This window comes from Mastigoproctus giganteus, chromosome 10 (genome assembly GCF_048544385.1).
Source record: "Mastigoproctus giganteus isolate SK-2022 chromosome 10, ASM4854438v1, whole genome shotgun sequence".
NCBI classification, from domain to species: Eukaryota; Metazoa; Arthropoda; class Arachnida; order Uropygi; family Thelyphonidae; genus Mastigoproctus; species Mastigoproctus giganteus.
The window spans coordinates 183,483,444-183,506,853 of record NC_143584.1 but is presented as its reverse complement, the minus strand read 5'-3'; the positions used below and the strand labels follow the sequence as shown (position 1 = coordinate 183,506,853).

The window sequence follows — 23,410 nt, the reverse complement described above, 5'->3', positions numbered from 1 at the left end:
AAGATGCAGGATATTTCAGAGACTGCTGGGAATCATTGGGGTACAAGTAAATACATGGGTTGTGTTAGGGTAGATAAGAAAAAGAACAGGTGCATGTATACTTGCGTGTACACCAATGCTAGGAGTTCTGTAAACAAATTTGATGAATTTGAGGTATTGCTCAAAACATCAAAGGCAGATATTGTGGGGATTTCAGAGACATGGTGTCACACAGATATAAGGAATGCAGAACTGGAATTTGGGGAGTACAATGTCTACAGAAGGGATAGACAGGATAGGAAGGGAGGAGGGGTTATGCTATTAGTTAAGAAATACATAAAATCCAAGGAAGTGAAGCCAGTCGATATTGCTGGACAGTGCAGTGTCAAGTCAGTTTGGTGTGACATAAGCATTGGGAGATCAAAATTGAGAGTAGGAGTGTCCTATAGGCCTAATGACTCTGATGAGTATAATAAGAAATTGTACAGGGAAACAGAGTGGGCCAGTAAATCAGAGAGTCTTATAATGGGGGATTTTAATTTCTCAGATATTGACTGGAATTTGGGGGCTGGTCACTCACACACCAGCAAGGCTTTTTTGGATTTATTGGATGATTGTTTTCTACATCAGCATGTTCGGGAGGCAACTAGAGGGAGTAATACTCTTGATTTCATTATCAGCAGTGATTCTTCATGCATTAAGAATCTGCAGGTAAATGAACCACTAGATGGCAGTGATCACAGTGTGCTGAAGTGGGATTTACTCAAAGAGGTAACTACCATTAGGGGTAAAGGGAAGGGTTATTGCTTTCGTAAAGGCGACTACAATGGACTGAGACAGTATTTAAATTCTATACAGTGGGACCAACTGATGATGTTACCAACAGCAAATTCGAAATGGGAAGCATTCAAAGAACTTATCTTGGAAGCTACTAGGCTTTACATACCATCTAAGAAATATTGTTCAAGGTTTAGGCCTAAGTGGATGTCAGATGAACTAATGAGACATATGGGAGAGAAGAAAAACGCATGGGATACATACAAATTAACACATGACACAGAAGCCTATGATAGATACAAGTTGATCTGTAACCAAGTTACAAAGGAGGTTAGGCAGGCGAAGGCAGATTACGAGAAATCTTTGGCAAGGGATGCAAAGAAACACAGCAAAGAGTTCTTTACTTATGTAAACTCTAGAAGGAAGGGGATGAATCAGATTGGTCCACTTGATATCGATGGGTCAACTGTTGATGATCCTGCTCAGGTAGCTAACAAACTAAATGAATATTTTGCATCGACATTCACACATGAGGAGTTATTCAGCGAGGGGAATGCCAGAGGTGTATTCAACTCTAGCAGTAAGCTACAGAATCTTGAAATAACTGGGAGTAAAGTGGAGGAGAAACTGTTGAAGATAAACACAAGAAAGGCACCAGGGGTGGATGGGATCTATCCAGTTATATTAAAGGAGGCAGCAAAGGAAGTAAGCAAACCCTTAGCCATAATTATGAGAGCTTCCTTGGACTCAGGGGAAGTACCAATGGATTGGAGATGTGCAAATGTGACCCCAATTCACAAAGGAGGATCAAAAGGCGACACAAGTAATTATAGACCTGTTAGTTTAACTTCTGTTCCCAGAAAATTAATGGAGGCACTGGTTAAAGAAGCACTGCAGGATCATCGAGACAAGACTTCAGTTATAGCTCAGACACAGCACGGTTTTGTTAAGGGGAAGTCTTGCCTGACCAATTTGATTGGATACTATGATGCAGTCACAAAAGAACTGGATGCAGGGAATAACTTTGATATTATATACTTTGATCTTAAAAAGGCTTTTGATACTGTTGCACATGGAAGACTGCTGCACAAATTGGAGCAGTGTGGCATTGGAGGAAAATTGCTGCTATGGATAAAGGGGTGGTTGAGGGGGAGAAGACAGAGAGTGGTAATCAATGGACACTGCTCATCGTGGACTATTGTTATTAGTGGAGTCCCTCAGGGTTCAGTATTGGGTCCATTATTGTTTTCTGTATTTATAAATGATATTGATGATGGTACATTGTATATCAAGCTTAATGTCCAAGTTTGCAGATGATACAAAGGTTGGCAGGGTAGTCAAGGAAACCACTGACACTATGCTACTGCAACAGGATCCGGAAAGGTTGAGCAGATGGGCTGAGAGGTGGCAAATGAAGTTTAACATTGACAAATGTAAAGTACTACATATGGGAAACAGCAACCCCAGAGCAACGTATCAACTCTGTGGTACTACACTGACAGTGGTAGAGAATGAAAGGGACCTGGGGGTGGTTGTGCAGGCAGATATGAAGTTCTCTGAGCAGTGCAGATGGGCTATAAGAGTAGCTCATGGTGTATTGTCAATGATATATAGGACTTTTTCTAGCAGGGATAAGGAGGTGATTATTCCCTTGTATAAGGCAATGGTCAGGCCACACCTAGAGTACTGTATACAGGTCTGGAGGCCTCATTTCAAGAAGGATGTAGAGTTGCTGGAACGAGTACAGAGAAGGGCAACAAGATTAGTGAATGGAACAAAGGGGTGCTCTTATGAAGAAAGGCTTAAGTTTTGCAAATTACAGTGTCTGGAGACTAGGCACCAGCGAGGTGATCTGATAGAGGTGTATAAAGCCTTGAATGGTTTAAGCATGCTCAATGCTGATGGGATTCTTCCTCTCGCTCAGAATAATCACCTGAGATGGCATAAATTCAAATTGAGGAAAGACAGATGTAGGATAGACGTGCATAAATTTGCCTTTAGCCAGCGGGTGGTTGGTTGGTGGAACAGACTTCCATCCCTTGTCGTGGAAGTTGATAGCCTAAATAAGTTTAAGGCTCAGCTGGACAGGTATTTTGAACGAACAGAGGGGTGAAGTGGTTTTTTTTTTTTTTTTTGGCTGATGCTGCATAAGCTTGCTTTTTTGCATCAAATGCCTCTACTAATGCTAATGCTGTATACAGGTCTGGAGGCCTCATTTCAAGAAGGATGTAGGGATGCTGGAACGAGTACAGAGAAGGTCAACAAGATTGGTGAATGGAACAAAGGGGGTGCTCTTACGAAGAAAGGCTTAAGTTTTGCAAATTACAGTGTCTGGAGGCTAGGCACCAGCGAGGTGATCTGATTGAGGTGTATAAAACCTTGAATGGTTTGAGCATGCTCAATGCTGATGGGATTTTTCCTCTTGCTCAGAATAATCACCTGAGAGGGCATAAATTCAAATTGAGGAAAGACAGATGTAGGATAGATGTGAGGAAATTTGCCTTTTGCCAGTGGGTGGTTGGTTGGTGGAACAGACTTCCATCCCTTGTCTTGGAAGTTGATAGCCTAAATAAGTTTAAGGCTCAGCTGGACAGGTATTTCAAACGATCAGAGGGGTGAAGTGGAAGTGGTTTTTTTTTTTTTTTGGCTGATTCTGCATAAGCTTGCTTTCTTGCATCAAATGCCTCTACTAATGCTAATGCTATATGCTAAAAAGTAACTACCATCAAGGCTAAAGGTAAGGGCTTTTGCTTTCGTAAGGTGACTACAGAGGTCTCAGACAGAGTTTAAATTCTGTACAGTGGGATCAACTGATGATGTTACCAATGTTGAATTCTAAATGGGAATCCTTCTGGGACTTAATTTTGGAGGCTACTAGGCTTTTCATTCCAACAACTAAGAAATATTGTTTAAGGTTTAGGCCTAAATGGATATCAGATGAATTAATGCAGCTCGTTTCTGAGAAGAAAAATGCATGGGATGCATATAAATTATCAGACGACACAGAAGCCTATGACAGATATAAGTCTGTAATCAAGTCACAAAGGATGTTAGGTAGGCAAAGGCAGATTATGAGAAATCTTGGGGAAAGGATGCAAAGAAAAACAGCAAAGACTTCTGTACTTGTCTAGAAGGATAGGGATGAATCAGATTGGTCCACTTAACAAAGATGGTTTGACTATTGATGATCATGCTCAGGTAGGTGACAAACTGAATGAGTATTTTGCATCTACATTCACAAATGAGTATTTATTCAATGAGGGGAGTTCCAGAAGTTTATCAAACACTAACAGGGAGCTAAGTGATTTTATAATAACTGAGAGCAAAGTGGATGAGAAATTGTTGAAGTTAAACGTAAGGCACCTGGGTGTATGGGATCTATCCAGTTATATTAAAGGAGGCAGCAAAGGATGCAAGCAAACCCCTTAGCCATAATTATGAGAGATTCCTTGGCATAAATTTATCAACATTTATCGTGCAAATGTATCACCAATTCACAAAGGGGGGTTTAACTTGTGTTCCGGGGAAAATAATGGAATCACTGGTTAAAGAAGCACTGCAGGATCATCTAGACACAAGACTGCAGTAATAGTTAAAACACAGCATGGGTTTGTTAAAAGGAGGTCTTGTCTGACCAATCTGATTGGATACTATGATGTGGTCACAAAGGAACTGAATGCCAAAAATAATTTTGATGTCATATACTTGGAATTCAGGAAAGTTTTTGATATTGTTGCACATGGAAGACTGCTGTACAAATTGTAGAATTATGGCATTAAGGGTAAGTTGCCACAATGGATAAAGGGATGGTTGAGTGGGAGATAACAGAGAGTGGTAATCAATGGGCACTGCTTTTTGTAAATGTTATTAGTGGAGTTCCCATTGTTGTTTTGGTGTTGGGTTCGGTGTTGGGCCCATTGTTGTTTTGTATATTTATCAATGATATTGATGAAGGTATATCAGGTTTAATTTATTATTATTTATTATTATAATCCATATGGTGCAAGGAAGCCTGAGGCTTATTCTGTCCAAGTTTGCAGATGATACAAAGGTTGGCAGGGTTGTTAACGACAGTAAAGACAGAATTCTACTCCAGCTGGATCTAGATAAGTTGGGAAGATGGGCTGAGAAGTGGCAACTGAAGTTTAACATTGACAAATGCAAAGTACTGCACATGGGTATCAGTAACCAAGAGAAACGTACCAACTCTGTGGTACTACACTCAGGGAAGTAGAAAGTGAAAAAGACCTGGGGATAACTGTGCAATCAAATATGAAGTTTGCTGAGCAGTGCAGATGGGCTGCCAGGGCAGATCATGGAGTCTTGTCAATGATATATAGCAATTTTGATAGCAGGGACAGGGAGGTGATTATCTCCGTTATATAAGGCAATGGTCAGGCAACACCTAGAGTACTGTGTACAGGTCTGGAGGCCTCATTTTAGGAAGTATGTAGAGTTACTAGAACGAGTACAAAGAAGGGCAACAAGAAGAAAGGCTTAAGTTCTGCAAATTGCAGCCCTTGGAGAGTAGGCACCTGTGAGATGATCAGATTAAGGTGTATAAGGCCTTGAATGGGTTGAGCAAGCTGAATGCTGATGGGATTCTTCCTCCTGCTCAGACTAAGTACCTGAGGGGGCACAGTTTCAAACTGAGGAAAGATAGTTGTAGAATAGATGTGTGGAAATTTGCATTTAGCCAGCGGGTAGTTGATTGGTGGAACAGGTTTCCATCTTTTGTTGTGGAAGCTAATAGCCTAAATAAATTTAACGCTGAGCTGGATAGGCATTTGGAACGAATGGAGGTGTGAAATATGAGGGGTTTTTTTTGGCTGATGCTGCATAAGCTTGCTTTCTTGCATCATATGCCTCTACTAATTCTAATGCTATCAAATTGAATGTATCAGTAAGAGTGCAGTATTCAAAATCACACTGGCCTCTAGCCCACCGAGATTTTCCCAGTAAGTCTTATGGTCAGTCCACCTCTGATTGCAGAATAGATGTGCAGAAGTCTGCCTTCAGCCAGCTGGTGGTTGATTGTTGGAACAGGCTTCCATCTATTGTTGTGGAAGTGGATGGATTGAATGAATAAATTCATGGAGAAATAGACAAATGGAAGGTACAATTGAGTGAACTGGTTTTTTTTTTTGGCTGATGCTATAGAAGCTTTCTTTCTTGCATCATTTGCCATTACTACTACGTACAATTCTCATGGTTGACACTTGTAAATGACACTAGGCTTGTACAATATGCCACAATATATTGATCTTTTTTTTTATTTGTACATTTATATATAATTTTTCATTTTTTTTACTCTTCTTACTCTTTACTATTTTTTTATACTTCTTCACTCGTTTTCTTCTCTCTTTTACTTTCGCTTCTGCATGTCACTTTTTTATTTATATATATATATAAACTAAAATAAAATATATGACAGTAGCATCGCAAACCAGTTTTACCAAACAGAGTTTTACAACCTTTACTTTTAACCACTCTATTTCATTTTTGGATTATATACATACACAGGGTGTTTCAAAAGAGATGGTCAATAATTTAAGGGTGAACTGTACAGACTACAATAAGCAAAAAAAGCCTAGTAAACATGGGTCCTTAAGTGAATCATTTTTCAGATATAGCACATTTCTAGTTGGGATCCACCACTGACTTATTATTTTAGGTTAGGTTATGCTCATTCTCTCCATTTCCCCTCTCTCAATGCTCTGAGACGTACCAGGCATACTAGTACTTGTCAAAGGATAGTCAACGTGTAAAGTGGTTACAGCAATGAAGAGTATGCGGACATGCACTTCATGTTAGGTAAAGGCAACGGTTGTGCACTCGAGACTGCATGTTTGTACCAAGAAGCATTTCCCCTCCAAAGGCAGCCCAACAGGTGCACATTCATCAGGGTACATCAATGCCTTATAGAACATGGGCGCTTCGCAAATGGCTTACGAGCAGGTAGGCCCAAAAGCATAACACCTGATGTTGAGGAAATGGTGTTAGAAAGAATAGAACAAAATCCAGGAATTTCGACAAGGAGAGTTGCTCTGCAAGAGCATGTACTGAGTCACAGCAGTGCATGTAGTGAATTTTACATCACTAATTACTGTACCCCTACCATATCCAGCATGTACAAGGTCAGCAATACAGACTACCCTGCCAGAGTGAACTTCTACCAGTGAATACAACAACAGCGTTTCCTGAAACCCCAATTTTTAAACATTCTGTTCACTGACGAAGCTAGGTTTACTCGTGACGGTATTTTTAATTTTTATAACTGTCACGTTTGCTCTGTCGAAAATGCTCCGGGATATGCGATGGTCATTCCCTGACCTTTCCGCATCCTCCGTATTTGGTGGTGACGGGCTTGAACCCCGGTCTAATCAAGAAGCGTATGCTACACACTGCTGCTCCTTCCCACCTGGCTACGGAGGTGCCCCTGTAACATGTAACATCTGTAAAATCCTGTGGTGTTGAAACCAAAAATTAAAAATGTATTATCTTATGTTTAATAATACTACCCTTAGCAAATGATTCACAGATTTTTGCTACACTAGTGCTCCCATAGTTAGTGGTGGATCTTAACAGAAAATGTGCATTATCTCGAAAACGGTTCATTTGCAGCCCAATGTTCACTGGGACTTTTTTGCTTATTTTAGTTTGTACTTTTCACCTTTAAATTATTGATCATCATTTTTGAAATACCCTGTATATATGTTTGTATTAATATATTGAATAAATTATGCATAAATAGATGTGAAAGTTACACAAAGTGCCAGTAACTAGAAGGGTGAGGATAGTTGAAAAAAAAGTGTAGTAGATATGAGAAAGGGGAAAGAATGTTAATATCCTCAAAGTTATGATGAATTAAGAAAATTATGGGCTATATTACTAAGCCAATAGAAGGTTGGAGAACTGTAAAGAAAAATTAGTATGGCAAAATACCAATAAAACAAAAATAAAGATAAAAAAACAGAAATAAAAATAGAAAGTGGTACAGCTGTCATCAGATATGGGGGGGAAACATATTTAGGTAATGGTCGAATATAGGTAAGGCAAAAGTAACTGATCTGATGTCAGCTGCAAAAAATATTGATACATGATCAGGTATACCACCCTATACCATGTGCTTGTTCCAAATTATTTATTTATTGAACCATTCAGTTCCAAATTATTTATTTATTGAACCATACACAAAATTCCAATTACATCCTTTAAATCCTACACTAAATTCTACATATTTATATTAACCATATTTATTCTAACTTTATCCTTATTTTTACTTTAATAAATTATACTGTGTTGGGATTACTTTGTCCATACAGTATTAGAAAGTGCTAATTTTATTTTTGTTGGTTTTGGCCATTCGCCTTTCTTCTTCTACTACTATGGACAAGTATAGTAATGCAGTTCCTGATATATTAGCATTAGTAGAAGCACATGATGCAAGAAACCAAGCTTATGCAGCATCAGCCAAAAAAAAAAAAAATTTTCCCATTTCATCCCTCCGTTCGTTCCAAATACCTGTCCAGCCCATTCTTAAATTTATTTAGGCTATCAACTTCCACAACAAAAGATGGAAGTCTGTTCCACCAACCAACTACCTGCTGGCTAAAGGCAAACTTCGGCACATCTATCCTACATCTGTCTTTCCTCAATTTGAATTTATGCCCTCTCAGGTGATTATTCTGCGCAAGAGGAAGAATCACATGGTCAGGTGTAGTCCCCTGTTGAAATACCTGATCATGTATCAATACTTTTTGCAGCTGACATCAGATCAGGCACTTTTGCCTTACCTATATTCAACCATTACTTAAATACATTTTCCCCCATATCTGATGACAGCTGTACCACTTTCTATTTTTAATCTTTATTTTTGTTTTATTGGTATTTTTCTGTACTGATTTTTCTTTAGTTATCCAACCTTCTCTTGGCTTAGTAATTTAGCCCATAATTTTCTTAAGTCATCATAACTTTTAGGATATTAACATTCTTTCACTACACTTCTTTTTCAACTATCCTCACCCTTCTAGTTACTGGCACTTTGTGTAACTTTAACATTCGTTTATGCATACTTTATTCAATATATTAATACAAACATATATATACTCTTGCATCTTTTAATGCTGCTTTGCGCTTTTGGGTGCATCTCTCATACCTGACTCATTAACCTTTCATTTACTGAAACCATTTCATCAACTGAATACCTTTTTATCCTATGTAACTTTTTAAACATTACCTTTAAGGGGTTACAATAATATTCGTTTTTATATATATATATATATATAGTGAAACTTCTCCTAACGGACACCTCTCGTTAACGGACATTTTCAAATTCCCCAACTCACCTCCATTGGTTTTAACGTGTTTGCAGCTTCTGTCTAGCGGACATTCTCTGTAACGGACGCGGACAGGCAATCTGCACTGTTTCGTTTAGATTAGCACTTAATTTGATCTCCCCATAACGGACAGCGGGCGAGCTCACGGCCCTTTTTCTAGGAACTTTTCTTCTTCCACGTATTGCCTCAATCGTGTGTTTATTTTCTATTTCCGATTCTCTGAATTTTATCAAGGTTTACGTCGCGGTTCTAAACCCTTTTTCAAGAATTTTAAGGCACGTGTAAAACTTTTGATGAATTCGGTGTGTGCAGGGGGGGGGGGGTGGGATTTGGTTGGCCTTTCGTCTTTTCAGTTTCAGTTTTCGGTTTTGTTGAGTGTCGTGTGAAGTGCACAATGTCTTCTCGTAAACATTTAACTTTAAAAGATAAAGTCGAACTCATTAATGCGTATGATCGGCAAAAAAATAGTGTTCGCAATCTCGCTGCAAAATTCAAAATCGGGAAGACGCAGGTACGCGACATCCTAAAGAAAAAAAAATGAACTGCTCAAACAATTTTGGCAACACGGAAATGATCAGGTTCAAAAATCATTCCCGAAAACTGTTGGACTTCAAATTGACAATGCTACGTACGAGTGGTTTTGTTGCGCACGTGCTAAAAAAATTCCCATTAATGGGCCTATTATTAGGGAAAAGGCTTTGGAGGTTGCGAAATCTATGGGAGTAAATGAGTTCAAAGCTTCTGTGGGATGGCTAGACAAGTTCAAAACTCGGCATAAAATTTCTTGGAAAACCGTAAGTGGTGAAGGTGGATCTGTTGATACTGGGATTGTAACAGAGTGGACCATCAAATTGGAAGATTCATGTCGTGATTTTGAAGCTAAGGATATTTACAACTGTGACGAAACAGGGTTGTTTTTTAAAGCTCTTCCTGAAAAAAACAATGAGTCTAAAAAACGAAAAATGCCAGTGCGGAAAAATTCCTAAGGAACGCTTGACTGTACTATTGTGTACAAATATGCTGAGAGACTTTGAACAACCTCTTGTTATAGGAAAACCACAAAATCCTCGTTGTGTCAAGGGCATAAAGTTGAATCTTTTGAATGTTGACTGGAAGTCTAATAAAAAAGCGTGGATGACACGAGATATCATGAGCGAATGGATAAGTCACTTTAACCAAAACATGATTCGTCAAAACAGAAAAATATTCTTTTCATGGATAATGCTGCATCTCACCCGCACATTGAATTGTCCAACATTCAAATCGTTTTTCTGCCACCAAACACATCTCCAGAGTGTCAGCCCTTGGATCAAGGGATAATAAAAAATTTTAAACTTCACTACAGACAACGTGTTTTAAGACATCTCATTGCAAACATGAACGATGTAACATGTGCGAGTGACTTCGCAAATAAACTCAGCATCCTAGATGCGATTCAATGGATTTCCTCTTCATTAAATGCAATTAGAAAACAAACTGTCGTGAACTGTTTTGTAAAGTCTGGCTTCTCAAACGCAAAAATTGAAGTTGTGAACAGCAATGTGGAGCACCAAGAAGAACAAGAACTTCAACATCTATTGATAATGTACGATACTTCAGCTACAAAGTGACCCTGGCTACAAAGATATAGACTCGAACCTCACTACAGAAGATGGTGCTATAGATATCAACGACATTATCATCGATATTTTTCAAGAAGTTCCTCATGAGGATAAAGAAATGGAAGGAGGTCATTCTGTCGAAGAACATATTAATGACGAACCACCGATGAAAATGGAAGAAGCGCTCATACAAATCAATCGTTTAAAAATGTTTTTTCGCCGCTGAAGAAGATACTGAAGGACTTTCGATGGTTTCTTCACTCCAAACAAATGTTGAAAACAAAATCATGAGCCGGAAGAAGGTGCAGAAGAAAATAAGTGATTACTGTATGTATTTTTCTTAAGATAAAGTCATGATATGCATAGCACAATTGTATGTATATTATTTACAAAAATATTGTGCAAAATCTGTATATAATTTAATTTAATTTTACAGTAAACGTTTAACGATTTTTCTTTCTTTTTTTTTTTTTTTCTCCCTCAGACTTCTTGTTAGCGGACACTTCTCTCTAACGGATACATTTTAGTTCCCCATGGCTGTCCGTTAAAGGGAAGTTTCACTGTATATGACAGAAAGATACTGGATACTACTCTTTGCTATTGTTCATATCTATTTTCAACTAAATAAAATCGTAAAAACTGCACGCAAAATTTCAAAATCACACTTGCTCAATTTTTTCCGTTTATAACTGTTTCTACATACTGCTCGAAGAAGTCTAGACTATAATGGACTCAAACAAATTTTTAAAAATGTTAGGGTAATTTATCAAAATATTGTATAATTTTCGATAAAAAAAAAAGCTGAAAAATTGAAATAGTATTAATTACGCAAAAATATTCACAAGGAATGCAGCATTTTCGCGTGATTTCGGCTAGTGACTACAAAAGTCCCGAAACATTTAATTCAAGGCTGTGGCAACCCTATATTTACAGTTACACAAGGAACTGTAACCTTCAACAAAAACCGGATGGATATTCACCGTGCAATCGAAATATACAGTAAATATAAATACTGTACAAATACAAAATGCAGTCGGCATCTGTGAGGTGCCGCGAGACTACTAAGAACAAAAAGTTACAAAAACAGGAGCGCGGCACCTGTCAGGATTCAAAATCTTTGGATTCTGTGAAGAATACTGGAGAGGCTTGGAATCAAGTTAAAGAATTCAAGCACACGTTTTCATTAATTTTCTTGAAGCATCTCAATGGTGCTTCAAGAAAATTATGACAAGAAATCGTAACTGTCTTCCTGGGATTTAAAGATCAAATGGAAGAATTTTGGAAATAGTTAAAAATTGTAGTTAGAAGTTCAAGCAGACAATGTTCAGGAAATGCTTTCCAGTTATTCCCAGGAAGTCACCATTGAAGACCATGTTTTCCTAGAGAAGCAGAAGAAGTCAGATGCTTGAACCCCATTTCAAGACAGTGAAAACCAAGCAGATAATTGAGGTCTTTAAACATTTTGAAAGCTGTCATGCAGCTTCTAAATGTTTACAGGAATTTCAATGGCCAGTCTCATGGGCCACTGAGTTTCCCGAAAATTTCCTGGTAGACATATGCCGGTGGTTCCCAAGCAGCAAGACTTATTGAACCCATAATCGCACAAATTTAATAAGTTCTAATTTTACATATTTCTTAAATTTAAGAAAAAACAAAAATGCCTATAGAAATTTATAAATTTAATGTGGTTGTTCTTTTTTGGGAATTTGTCGTTCATCGATTGTTATACTCATGGTACGCTGGCAGGTGGTTTATTGTGTACTATATCTATCAGGGGCGGCTCGTTGGTAGGCACTGTGGAACCTGCAGTACCCCAGCTTTTTAAATCTAAATATACAGTCAACGGATTTGTATGAAATTTGAACAGTGCACCAAACTTGAATGAAAAAGTTATTAATCTATTTTCAACAAATAAAAGCGAAGAATGGATTTTATTTTTAAATAAAATTTCGAGATTACCCAAGTCTGTTAATGGTAAGTGTCCAGTTAATGTTTATTTTAGTATTTTAACTTATTATTATTATTATTATTATGTGTACATGTCTTATAACTTAATTGCATTGGATTTTGTAGCAGAACAGCTCATGGTGCGATTTGTTGTGGGAGTTGATCCAGAGCTGTTCTGTTACAAAATCCAATGCTCTTCTATTACCTTATAAGAAAAGAATAGTAAAATATTATTATATTTTTATTATTATTTTCACCAGAGAACCACCTCATACGTGCATTATGTCAATAAATTGCGTGTGTTCTCTGGTCGTTTTGCCTGTTTTCTCGGACGAAAAATCCAACTTTCCGGAAGGGAAGACCTCTTTTCTTATAGAGAACCCTATAAATAAATAAATATATAAAAATATAAGCAGATTTCAATCACAATTCTCGAAGGGATTTTTGCCTTCGCTGCATCAAACTGCATTGCATCTATCTCCTCTGCATCAGCTGCATTGCATCTACCTCCTCTGCATCAGCTGCATTGCATCTACCTCCTCTGCATCAGCTGTTATTATTTATTGTTATTATTGTTATTTGGTTTTTTTTTTTAGGAGCATTAGCAACTAAGGCCATATTGCTCCGGGGATATGCGGTGGTCATCCCTGACCTTTCCGCATCCTCCGTATTTGGTGGGGACGGGTTCGAACCTCGGTCTAATCAAGAAGCGTGTGCTACGCACTGCTGCTCCTTCCCACCTGGCTACGGAGGCGCCCTGCATCAGCTGCATTGAATGCAAGGCTATCTACAAGCATGTTCAACCGGTTCTGTTGAACAGGCCCCCGCGTTCAAATGGTCTAAATAATAATATCATCCACGTTTTTTCCGCATTTCTACCAACGAATCTACCCGTCTTAATGTATGTCTAGTTACTCACTCCAGGAGTGCTTGCGCGAGTCGACTTGAAAATTGCTAGAAGTAGAGCGTATACTGCATTCCCAATGTGTGTGTTTCGTTTGATATCGTACATAGTACGTTAATTAAAAATGGAATTTTTATGTTACACTCACTTTCAATAATACACTGGTGTGCAAAAATTAAGGACCAACACTGTTCTAAAGGTTATAACCACAAAATTATTATTATTCTCCATATGGTGCAAGGAAGCCTGAGGCTTATGCTGCACAAGGCAAAAATAATTTTTTTTTTTAAATTACCCTGAGAGAGAGAGAGAGAGAGCGAGAGAGAGAGAGAGAGAGAGAGAGAGAGAGAGAGAGAGAGAGAGAGAAGCAAAAAGGAATCACCAAGAAAGAGAAGAATGATAATATCCAGCTCAGAACCCTGGGTGTGCCAAGCCCATACTCACCAGATATGACTCCCTGTGAGAAATTCAAACGAAACAGCCTGTGGCGATTTGCATAACTGTGGCCGTTCAGTAGAAAGCTGGTGCACATGCAAAAATTTGAATCGTGATAAGAGGGCTCACATAAACAGATAAAAGCAACAATTCAGCAGTTATGTGCAAATTACCGAATGGTGAGCACGATTGTTACAGACGTTTGATTGGTTTCATACAGTGCTACAGACAACGAAATGGCCAGTAGACAACATCTGGATGGATGACTTTACCCAGGGTCGAATAATTGGGAAGCTCTAGGAAGGTCGAAGTGCGAGGAGTGTGGCTGCAGAATTCGGTATTGCCCATAGCATTGTATCATGTGCGTGGGCGGCCTTCACAATGACAGTTACAGCTGTTCGAAGGACCAGTGGTGGTCGACCACGAAAAACAACGCCCAGTGATGACCGCTATATACTCCTACAGGCCAAGAGGGACCGACACCAGACAGCAGGATCCATTGCAAACCAGCTGCACAGGACGCAGGATATCGCGGTTTACTGTGGCCAGGCGACTCCACAAAGGTGGACTGTTTGCCCGACGGCCAGTACGCTGTGTCCCTTTAACACCTGCCCATCGGAGTCACGTTTACAGTGGTGCATCGAACACAAGGACTCGACAGCAGCGCAATGGGGTAAGGTACTCTTTACTGATGAGAGTAGATTCAGTCTCAGCAGTGATTCTGGACGTCAGCTAATCTGGCGAGAGGTTGGCACATGGTATCACCCCGCAAACATCACTGAAAGGGATCGATATAGAGGTAGAGGTGTTCTCGTCTGGGGAGGCGTTATCTTGGATGGACGTACACAACTCCAGATACGGAAAGTGGTACTTTAACCGGTGCACGCTACTGTGCTGAGGTAATCCTTCCCCATGTGCGTCTGTTCCGAGGTGCCATTGACCCCGAGTTCGTGTTTATAGATGATAATGCCACACCCCATCGCACTGCAACTGTTGATATGCTTTTGGAAAGTGAGGACATTGTTCGTGTGGATTGGCCTGCCCGTTTCCCTCATTCTAAATCCCATCTAAGACATATGGGACGCTCTGGGGAGACGCCTAGCGGCACGTCCACACCCACCAGAAAATGTTCATCTGCTGAAGATGGCACTGACAGAGGAACGGGCGATGTTACCGCAAGAACTTATCAACAACATTATTCTAAGTATGGACAGGCGGTGCAAAGCCTTCATTGACATTAGGGGTGGCCATATCTCCTACTGAGGACCACCTCTTCCCTTTGTTCCATCTTTGGCAGTGATGCATCTGTATCATGGCAGCCAGTGCTATGTTGCCATTTTTGAATAAAGTCCTTCTGTACTGTTTTTTTTTTTCCGTTGTTGTGTCGGTGTTGTTTCCTTCATCATTTCTTTACCTAACTAGGTTCCTTTGGCATGCTTTTCCCATATCCAGGCCACTCCTATGAGAAGCTACAGGGGAAAACCTGACTGGTCCCTAAGTTTTGCACACCAGTGTATCTGTATTGTTTTTAACTTCTGGAGGTAAGGAAATAACAAAAAAGGCCCTGCAAGTAATTCCTGATCATGGCCCCGCAAGTAATTCTTCAACAGAGCTCCGCAAATATTGGGGCCGGCCCTGATTGAATGTACCTCCTCTGAATGTAGCTCCCATCAACAAATCTCCCCTATCATCTTCCAGTGTATCATGTATCAAGCCTCATTTTATTGTCTTTTTTTTATCACTGGTAAGTTAAACCCTTATTGTATAAATATAATTTACGATACGATTTTTTCCTATTTCTAAAATATGAAGTTGCGTTTCTGCATTTTCCAACTCGCTTGGAACATAACCCTCCTTTTTAGATTACTTTGTATTTGCTATTTGCGGTTTTGTCTATTGAAAGAGTCTGCCGATCCTCTAATCTGCGATTGATAAAAGATCCGTGATTAGTGAAAGATATCTGTAGTTAAAAAAAAAGTTGAGGAGGCCCCTCAAAACATTTCCCGGATCCCCTTGTAATTACCATTCTGCCCCTGCTGCTCTGGATATTTCGAGGAATGATCCCAACTTGAAACATTTCCAAGCAACCAAGATTAACAATATAAAAATGCCTACACTTACTGCAGAGTAATTCAAAATGAGAAGATTAAACAAACTTCTGATACATTCTTCAATACAAAATCCAAGTAGCCTTCAGAGAGAGAGGCAAAAATGTAAATTCTGGGCTCCTCCAAGTTAGATTGCCAAACGCCCCCATGTGATCTTTAAACATCATAGTGAAGACATAATAATTACTAATGAAAAATATATATCCGTTTATATACATAGACGACTTATGGAAACCAGGCAAAAACCAGTTGGAATCAGCCTTCTGCACTAAGCTGAGCTCTGCTGTAGTCACCTAAGCGGAGTCACCTGCACTAAGCAGAGTTCTGCAAGAGCATCTCGTGGGATACATGATAACTCTTACTATGATTAAAGTCGGCCTCTTTCAAAATCGGCCATGTGGCAGGCAATGGCATACCACCACATTATCTAATGCCACAGAGACTATAATAAAACCAACTCCAAAACCTGCTGTTAAAGGAAGACCTGCAACTAGTTGGAAGGATGGGATCAGTGAACTTTTGGGCGTGACATTTTGCGATGCTGCTCGTATAGCACATGACCGATGCAGTTGGAGGAATTTGTTGGTGGCCATAACAGTTCCTCAGGGAACTATGTGACTAGAAGAAGACGACCCAGATGCCTCACCTCGGAAGGTGACTTGGTGGTTAGTAGTTTCGCCACTGGGAATTCAGCACCTCCAAAACATTCCTGAAATAAATCCAACAAATCAGACCCCAAAAATGCTCCCCAGAAATCATAATAAAAGTTTATTTATTTTTTTTCCTTCTTCTTCAATTGCAAATTTAGTGTATGCTATTCGATTCAAATGAAATCAGAAATTGAGAATTAATATCAGGTCTTACTAAACATTGTTATCGTATTTTGTAAATGATTAAATATGCTCTTTGTATTCGTATGTATAAAAAGTTGCAAATCAGAAGAGGAACGTAATCCTCTTTTACATTATTGTTTGTGTGGTAAGATTGTTTTCGACTTATTTCCTCTAACTTGCAGCACTTTTCTAAGAATGTAACCTACCGTAAGTCAGAGGATCGATTGTACATGCATCTCTTTTTGGTTATTTATTTATTCTATTTTACTTTTTGGCTGGGACACACTTGCATTATTTGGCCTTATTTTCACTATTACTGTTTCTTCCCATAATTCCTGTTAATTTGCAATACATAAGATGCATTTAAGCATTCCCAGAGCACAGGACAGAGCACAATTTGATGGCTATAATTACTTGGAATTATTTTTATTTCTGCATTTAGTACTTTGAAATTCATGGCTAAAGCGTCAGATTGCGAGAAAATTTACAGACATACCCCCAGGGGCTCACATCTGGTGAGTATGGGCTTGGCATACCTAGGGTCCTGAGCTGGATATCATCATTCTTCTCTTTCTTGGTGATTCCTTTCTACTTCTCTCTCTCTCTCTTGCTCTCTCTCTCAGGGTAATAGGGAATTTTTTTTTTTTTTTTTTTTTGGCCAGTGCAGCATAAGCCTTAGGCTTCCTTGCACCATATGGCTAATAATAATAATATAAGTTAGTGCAAAGGCGTCATGTCTATGATGCATTATGTCTGTAAATTTTCCCACAGTCTGAGGCTTTAGACCTGAATTTTTATTAGGTATTAAACTACTAAACACCATTTGGCGTCTCTCATATTGTGGAATTATTTTCACAACTGGGTTGTCAGCTGTCATACCATCAGGGTGCTTACCAATCCCGTGATGAAAGGCCAAATACCCCTGAAACAGCTGTTTGTTTTCGCCACATACACCGAGACTGAGAATAAGTAACAATAGTCTACTCAATAGGAGAAGCGTTACTTATTCGAGGTATAAATGAGGAAGTATGAGTAAAATGGATGTGGCTCCTTTCCTTTCTTTCGGGGGTAAACTTTGGTCTCCTACTGTCCTTCTTTCGGCTCACTCTTAAGCTTTTCTTTTACTTTTAGGAGCCTGTAGGTTAAAAAGCATTACATCCCTACACATATACCCTGAAACGCCTGTCTAGGTGGTTGTATCCACTGAGAATAAGTAACAATAGTGTTCTTTAATGGGGAAGCGTTACTTATTCGAAGTATAACCGAATAGACAACTCGTTGTGAGGACATTCACAATATGAGATGTAATGAAACGATGGAACTATAAAAAATTTCCCTGGCAACCCAAATGTCGAGGGTTCGAATCCCGCCTCGGGCTTGGATCAGAGTAAAATGCAAAAACTTTGGGAGGTGCATTATGGCCACAGAAGCCGATGCGCCAACAACTAACAAAAAAAAAAAAAAAAAAAAAAATATATATATATATATATATATATATATATAAACTTCGGTTAATTTACTTAGTTTAGATATGATATATTATATCATATACTTATATGTGTGTTTTTTGAATTTATGTAAACATAATACATTAATTTCATAAACATATACGAACAGGTTTTACTGTATAGTGTTTTTTTTTTTTTTTTTCTATGTAAAAAAAAAAAAAAACTTAAATAGGTTAGTTTTTTTTTTTTTTTTTTTTGCATTTTTTAAATTTTCCATTTATTTTTCGTTTCCCTCATCTCCCAATAGAAGTAGTTTTTGACAGAATATGTACACAGATTATAGGGATTCCCTATCGCAACTGACACCTTGGAGCTGCATTTCCTTATTCTCCCATCCCTTTAATGGGCTCTGGCAATATACTGTACTTTTCGCCAACATTGAACCAGGCGGTGATAGACGACGCCTGGTTCAATTTAATATCGGTGTCAACGAAGGCGACAGCGTCAGGACCTGCGCTAAGTGTAAATATGCATCTTTTTAAAATATATGTTAGATTAGCATTCGTAAAATATTAGAATATCCAAGGGAAAGTTAAAATATTGGCTTACCACAATATATGGCGGAACTGTAGATATTTCATTCATCGTGACAAGTTTTTAACGAACGGGTAAAGAAAGTAGACAACATTGCACAAATGGACATACAATTCTGAGATTACGCCTACTATCACGTGTTTGTCGAGTGCAATGCACAGACTGCTTTTGTTCGTGTTTAATTAGAGTCGATTTTCGCATTGCATTATATCCTGTTTAACTTAAAGCTAACCATCGAAAGAATTGTGTAATGGCACCGTACTGCCATCTGAACTTTATTACTGAAGGTATAATATCATTCCTAAAGAATTTTTTAGACTTCAACCTTATTGCTCAAAAAGAGAAACTAAAAGGGGGGGGGGGGGGGGGGGGAAGAGAAAGAGAGAAAATCGTTTCAATATGATTCTATTGCCTTACTTTTCGGTGTATTTTTATAAATCAAATAGTCTAAGCTTAATCACACATGAGATCAAGAGATTGGGCTTTTGTAATAAAACATGAATGAAGCCGGAAAGATCTATTCAGTATGCAGTTTGCGATATTTACAATATACTGACTCTTTCATAACCAAACTTGGGTGCAAGTAGAATCACAGTTTCCATGTTTGAATCACCTGAAATATTCACTTAAATGTGCCAACTTCTCTTCCCACAAAAATAAATAAAGCGCTGTTCTTAAAATTTTTGAAAGCTGAAAACAAATAAATAAAAATCCAGAGATATTTTATTTATTTGTTTGAAATTAATATTAAATATTAATATTTTAAACAATTTCGATTGTGTGAAATATTTATAAACCTACACAACCTATCCGAGATATTTTCCTTATTATCATCATTATCCATACGGTGCAAGAAAGCCAGAGGCTTATGCTGCACCAGCCAAAAAAAAAAAAAAAAAAAAAATTCTCAGTTATCCTGAGAGAGAGAGAGAGAGCGTCAGAAGTAGAAGGGAATCATCGAGAAAGAGAAGAATGACGATATCCAGCTCAGGACCCTGGGTGTACCAAGCCCATACTCACCAGATGTGAGCCCCTGGATGTATAAATATACAATATCCCCCCCCCAGCACACTTTTCAGACATTTTTTCACAGACACTTCCAATTAAAATCCTTAGAATCTAGAAAAAAAAAAAAAATTATTGTCAGGATTACCAGGTAAGATAAATTTTAGAACCTCCCAAATAAGATTTAGAACTGCCCTGATTTTTTTGACATGAATATTGTATCATCAATAATACGCCTTCCTGGGGTATTATAAACGATAAAGCATTTAACTTCGCGACCTTCTCTAGATATAGTGCCATTCTGCAAATACTGATAATCATTATCTCATCTATTTGAAGAATTGCCTCAGTAGCGCAGTAGGCAGCGCGTCAGTCTCTATTTGAAGTCGCAAATAAATAAACTCAAGTGTTAACTTCGGTCTACAATGAAGGGGGAAAAAAGTAGAAATAGTTAAAGAAAATGAATACATACACAATGCATTCAGTTTAAAAATTTTTTTGTGCAAGACTATTTTCACAGACATTTTGCTAAAAACATTCGCCTCCTACAAATCATCCAATTAAAATTGAACAAAACTGATTACCATTGTTAAGTTTTTATCGTCCTTTATTTATAATTTGTATTTATTTTTTAATTAATTTAATTTTTATAAATTTCAATTACATTCTTTTGATTATTGATAAATATAAATAAACGCGTTAGTTAATAATGTACACTGCGTTACATTTCACGCGCATGGCAAATAGTAAGAATTCATGATTTATAACAAAAAAAAAAAACACGTTTTTTTTTTTATTTTTTGCTCGAACCGAAAAAATTTCGTTTTTATGCATCCGCCATATCGTACATTCATTCCTACAACCAACGCACGGCAATGAATTATATCCAGTGCTTCAGCTAGAATATACAGTATATAAGATAGCCTATGTGTATGTATGAAAAAAAAAAAAAGAAAGAAAGAAAGACAGAAATAATAATTACTAGATTTTAATATATGAGGAAATTATTATTTATTTATTTGGGAAAGCTAGACAAATATTCTTAAAAGCCCCAAACATAAAATTTCATGAAATCCATAAAATGGGAGTCGACTTATTACACGCGGACCTACAGACAGACATCATGAAAACAATATGCTTATACTGTTTACACATTATGCATATAATGCGTGAACAGTATATGCATATTGTAGTGAGCATAAAAAAACATTGCAACCAACTGTTATACATTAAAAAGAGAACCCAGGGGCTCGCATCTGGTGAGTATGGGCTTGGCATACCCAGGGTCCTGAGCTGGATATCATCATTCTTCTCTTTCTCGATGATTCCCTTCTACTTCTGACTCTCTCATATAATGACCACCGCATATCGCCGGAGCAATAGGGCCTTAGTTACTAATGCTCCTAAAAACCAAGTAACAAACTCCTAATGGCTCTTACTTTTTACATTCACCCTACTGCCCACCAACTTCCGACATTACACTCCATCTAGGCTATCTTGATCAAGTTATTTCTGTACTAAGTGCTGCCAAACTTATTATAATGTCAGCTGGTAATGCCAAATCCAGTTTTTGGCACTCCTACCATGTTGTTTTAGGGCAGGGGTCGGCAACCTTTTTTGAATGAAGAGACATTTTTGATTTAATAAAAAAAAGAATCCGAAGAGCCACACCTCAGCTGAAGCTGGGATGGGGGGGGAGTTTTTTAATAAATGGAATAGAGGGAGAAGATGTTCAATTAAAAATATATATATTTAAATATCATTTATTAATACTGAAAAAAACATAAACTTCCAATTAGGTACGAATTAATGTGACTTTTGCTGCTGAACTTGAGCGAGTCTCTCAACATCAGGCGAATGTACCGTAATTTTTACCTTTAAACATGCTGAGAGACTTGCATTGTTCTGACGGTTTCTTGATTTATTTTTAATATAGCTCATGTTCGAAAATATTTGCACGCGGAAATACGTCGCTTGTCGTAGTGGGCTAAAAGTTAGAGCCGTAGGTTTCCGACCCTGTATTAGGATCATCAGCGACTAAGGCCATATTGCTCCGTATATGCTGTCTGTAAATTGCGTGTGTTCTGAGGTCGATTTTCTGTTGCTGGAAGAAAAACTCGTGTTTCCAGGAGAAAAAACCATGCTACCCTCGCCTGACACTGACTAACTCAGCCACGTTGTGAAAAAGGCCTATAAAAATTCCTCACGTCATTGTCGGAACTCGAACTCATGTCTTTTCCACCCGGTGTGGGGAGAACGGCGATTCTACCAACTGTGCTACCCACGAGGGCTGTGGCTGAAAAGCTTTAGCATTCAGTTTTATGCCTGGGCACTGTGTTGTTTATTTTGTACTATGTCATTGCAATACAGTTATTGCTTTAGTAAACTTTTTTTAGATTGGAATGGTTATTGTCATTTTATTTCAGTTGCTGTATATCTAAAACCACAAATTGCATAGCCGCAGAGTTATTACCTTTTATCCCTGGCTCTATTGATTAGGAAATCTTTATTTCAACAACAACAGATACTTTGCAATATAGCCCACACAGCCACAAGGCCAGGGGTTGACATGATATAAATTAAGACACTTCCATGGCAGGAGCCCACATCTAGATAGGGGCGTACCACGTAATGTGGAGATGTGAATATATAAATAATATTAAATAGTATACAAATAGTGAAAATTATTAAATTAGATTATAAAAAGAAATAAACCATAAGAAATATAAAGTATTAAACATTATAGAACATGATTTAAATTCAAATACACAGGCATCAATCATAAGTAGAAATGAGAAAGTGGGAGCACAGAGAATGTTCAGATTAGTAAGCTCTCTTGGCAATCTGAAAATCTGTGTGACCCAAATATTTTTTTGTTTCGGAGTAAGCGTGATAACATACAAGTCGGAGGTATCGTTCAGCAGCCATCTTTGAAGCACCAGTGGCCATCGCTAGCAGGATGTAGCTTAATAAAACTGATGTAGTATAGCTTTGATCGGCAAGAACTACACCAGATCAACGGCTTTGTAGGGAAAACAAGGCCTTAAGAGCAGCCGATACCAGGCTTAGTGAAAGGACGGTTAAACACTGACTGTTTATAGGCATGATCACAAACTTTTTTAAGTCTGCATCAAGGATTTCTACCTGGGAGAGCGTCTGATGGCAGGAATCTATTAGCAAAGAAGTTGATCTGAAGTTTCCTATGGAAATCTCCAGCAGCTCCCAGAAAGCAGGTGCAGAAATCTGCCATTAATTTAATTGTAACTACACGACTGAGTGGACACTATTTGAGCAGGAAGCCTCTGGATGTTGAGCGACTTGGTTATTTCCATTGTTTCTATTTTGGGATAAAGAGTGTTTATGCTTATTGCACACGACGAACCAGAATTCGTTGGCAATGGTTTTATTGTGGTAGGTAGGAGCAGCAGATTCCCATACTT

The 23,410-nt window shown here is 38.2% G+C and overlaps 1 protein-coding gene across 1 annotated transcript in view; it reads right to left on the bottom strand.

The window, feature by feature from the left end:
• Positions 1-19,089, bottom strand: part of LOC150079615 (hypoxanthine-guanine phosphoribosyltransferase-like) — a 95,373-nt gene extending 76,284 nt beyond the window's left edge. Inside the window, exon 1 of the mRNA XM_090383136.1 lies at positions 18,981-19,089. Within this exon, the coding sequence (XP_090239262.1) occupies positions 18,981-19,016 (36 nt within the window). The 5' untranslated portion in view covers positions 19,017-19,089. The remainder of the gene's footprint in view (positions 1-18,980) is intronic.
• Between the last annotated feature and the right edge of the window lie 4,321 nt (positions 19,090-23,410).